Below are 3088 nucleotides of genomic sequence, written 5' to 3' on the forward strand. Positions count from 1 at the left end.
ACCTTGACCCAGTGTGGCTTGGTACTCCAGAATTGGTAAATTAGCCTTTTCTGCCTGTGCTGTGTTTATTTACAATACACAGATTCCCCCTCAAGAGAAAAGATCTGAAACCTCCCTATGACAGAGAAACAGCCAGGTAGTGACACAAAATAAAACTAATGCCCCTTCAAAAGTATTAAGGGGAGAGTGGCACCCCAACTCCTATTGACTCAGAGGTGGGCATCTTAACTGCCCCTCTGAAAGCCTCCTCCAACCCTTTTACGGGAGAAACTTTCTTCTGCGCCACAAAAGCGACAAGTGGTAAGAGGTGTCCATCTAGTTACATTTGATCAGGATAACAATTGCTTTATGATATCTGGAGGGGGCAGTGAAGAGTTAGGTGATACTCCTGGAAGACCACCAAGAAAATAAAGGACCAGATGTCTCAGAAAGAACAGCATTTTGGCAGAATCAAGCTAATCTCCAATTCTCAGTTTCGTACAGCCCTAAACAGATACTTCACCTCTCCACCTTTCGGATGAGGTAGCACTTACGTTCCATTATCCCTTCTATGTAATCATTGAGCATCTGGGTCAGCTGTTCCATGCCACAGTTCAGGTCATTGTTTGTGTATAGCTTTTCAAGGAGAGCAGTTAATCCTGTGACACATGCAAAGACAGAAGGCCAAACCGTCATCCCGAGGGAGTTTTCAATATCGTACCAAAGAATAGCAGACGCCTAACTAGGGAAGGGGCTATAAGTGGCAGGTCTCAGCTGTTGCAGTCAAATACACTTTCCATTACAAATTATAAGAATAATGTAGGGTTTGTGATGAGTTGGGTACTTATGAAATAAGAGACTGACAGTGCTTTCTAGAGACATGCATGCACCTTATATTTCAAGCCTTGGGATTCTTTGAGGAGCTCTATTGTTTGTGTTGAACTTTGTGAGCGCGCCCAGTGGAAGGATTAACACCCACTAAGTCCTAGACCAGGGGTTCTCAAACTGGGGGTCAGTTTTCCTCAGGGGGTTGTGAGGTTATTACATGGGGGCGGGGGAGTCTCGACCTGTCAGCCTCCACCCCAAATCGTGCTTGGCCTACAGCATTTATAATGGTGTTAAATATATTTAAAAGTGTTTTTAATTTATAAGGGGGGGGGTCTCACTCAGAGGCCTGCTATGTGAAAGGGGTCACCAGTACAAAACTTTGAGAACCATTGTCCTAGGCTGAAGTTATCATACTCATTTCTAATCATGATGTTGGACAAACTGGAACCTTCCCATCTGCTCAGTGGAGCAAAGCTGCCTCGGGATGCAGCAGGGATTAAGGCCCGGGACAGGTAGTCAGACTGGCTCAGTTGGAAAAGAGAGACACCACTTTCTGCCAGAATTTCACAAGGTCAAATCCCCACTTTGTCTAAAGGAAGGCAAAAAGGGATGAGCCTTCAAGGCTGGGAGCCCACTCAAGCAACTGGCAGAGAGGATATTAAACAAAAGGGGTTCTTTTCAAGGACACTCATATAGCACTGAAAAGAACCTAGATAAATAAGACACAAAAGGGAAGGTCCAGGAGTTTACTGAGGACCAGCCTTAAAGCCTGTAAAGCACCCCTTGCAGAGGGTGCCAGTGCCGAAAACCCTTAAAGGCAGCTGCTGACCAACTGATAAGCTCAAATGGTTGCCCCATCCACAAAGGGAGCACAGACAGAGATTTGCCACGGGCAGCCCTGTTCCTCACCTGTAATCTTCACGCAGAGCAAGACTCCATTGAAGGTCTCCATGGAAGGCAGCATCCGCCGGAGGGAGTGATTGTTATACACCAGCAGGTCTGGGAGCAGGGCAACCACCTCCACCTCCTTCTTCCCCATCTCCTGAGAGGACTCCTTCAGCACCCCCATCCTCCCCACCTCCTGAGATGGCCCACAGGAAAATGATGCTACCTCTACCAGCTGTGGGGTCCGAGCCATTATCTCCTCCTTTACCCTCTGCAGGGATTCATATGTCACCTTCCCATGCTGAGGGAACCAGCTGAAGCTTCCCCTGTCCCCTTCGCCCCACGGAGGGAATCTGTTTGGCACAGCCGTTTCCCTCCCCTCCTGCAGAGGCCAGCTCTCGCCCTCCACATCCCCTGCTCCACTCTGAGGGGGACTACGAGATGCCCCTGTTGTCCAAAGAGACTCGTCAGATGCTGCCGTGACCTTCACCACCATCTGAAAAGGCCCACTTGACATACCCATCTTCCCCCACTGAGAGGGCTCCCTTGCTGGGCCCATGTCCCCAACCCCCCACTGAGGGGTCCCAGCTGACTCCTCCATCTTCCCCCTGTGAGAGGACCCTGCCAACGTCCCCATATCCCCAGCTCCTCTCTGAAGGGCTCCATCCTGGGTGTTGCCCACCAATGCTTCCCTCCCATAAGCTGCCATCTTGGTGCCAGAAGCAGCTTCAAACACTCAAAAGTTCTGAGGTGAGTCACCCTTCCTCAGCCAGTCGGAACTCCCCACTGGGAAGCCAGGCCCCCTCTCAGGGCCAATCAGAACTCCCCACTGCAGGGCCAATCAGAGCTTCCCCAGCCCATGACCTGTTAGCTGCAAGTAGCCGTTTAACCGTTATGGCTTGTACAGATTAGTCCATCACCCAATCAAGAGCCTCTACAAGGTACCACCCTCAGCGGCTGAAAGTCCCCATTGTGCTAGAATATGGGGCAAGAGAGGGAAGAATAAGGGAATGTCCTCTGTTTCCTGCTCCCTCATGGTCTGCCCCATCCTGCAGGAAGCTCCCAACAGAGACATCCCCCTCAGGTCCCCCCGCACCAGCAAAAAATCAATCAAACAAGACCTTACAGGCACAGTCCAATTGTCCTCCATGGCTGCAGGCCATGCTACAGGGAGACTGGCTGCCTGAAGGTGCGGTCACTCACAGCTTGCTCACAGGCCCCTGGGGTAGTCTGGCCTTCATCAATATTGCACGCCACCTGTTTATAGATGCTGTGAACAGGGCCAGAACTTTTTTGGGGATGTGCGGTGCAGAGGAAAGGGTAAAAATCATCCCAATTGCACCACAACCACTCAGAAAAGTTTAAAGAGATAAGAAAGAAAGCAAAAACCAGGAGC

The 3088-nt window shown here is 50.2% G+C and overlaps 1 protein-coding gene across 1 annotated transcript in view; it reads right to left on the minus strand.

The window, feature by feature from the left end:
• LOC102939799 (adenylate cyclase type 10) overlaps positions 1–1876 on the minus strand; it is a 28055-nt gene extending 26179 nt beyond the window's left edge. Inside the window, exons 1-2 of the mRNA XM_043533803.1 lie at positions 1717–1876; positions 534–638 (exon numbers count right to left, since the gene is read on the minus strand). Coding sequence (XP_043389738.1) covers positions 534–638; positions 1717–1876 — 265 coding nt within the window. The remainder of the gene's footprint in view (positions 1–533; positions 639–1716) is intronic.
• Positions 1877–3088: the final 1212 nt, after the last annotated feature.

Source organism: Chelonia mydas, chromosome 21 (genome assembly GCF_015237465.2).
Source record: "Chelonia mydas isolate rCheMyd1 chromosome 21, rCheMyd1.pri.v2, whole genome shotgun sequence".
NCBI lineage: Eukaryota > Metazoa > Chordata > Testudines > Cheloniidae > Chelonia > Chelonia mydas.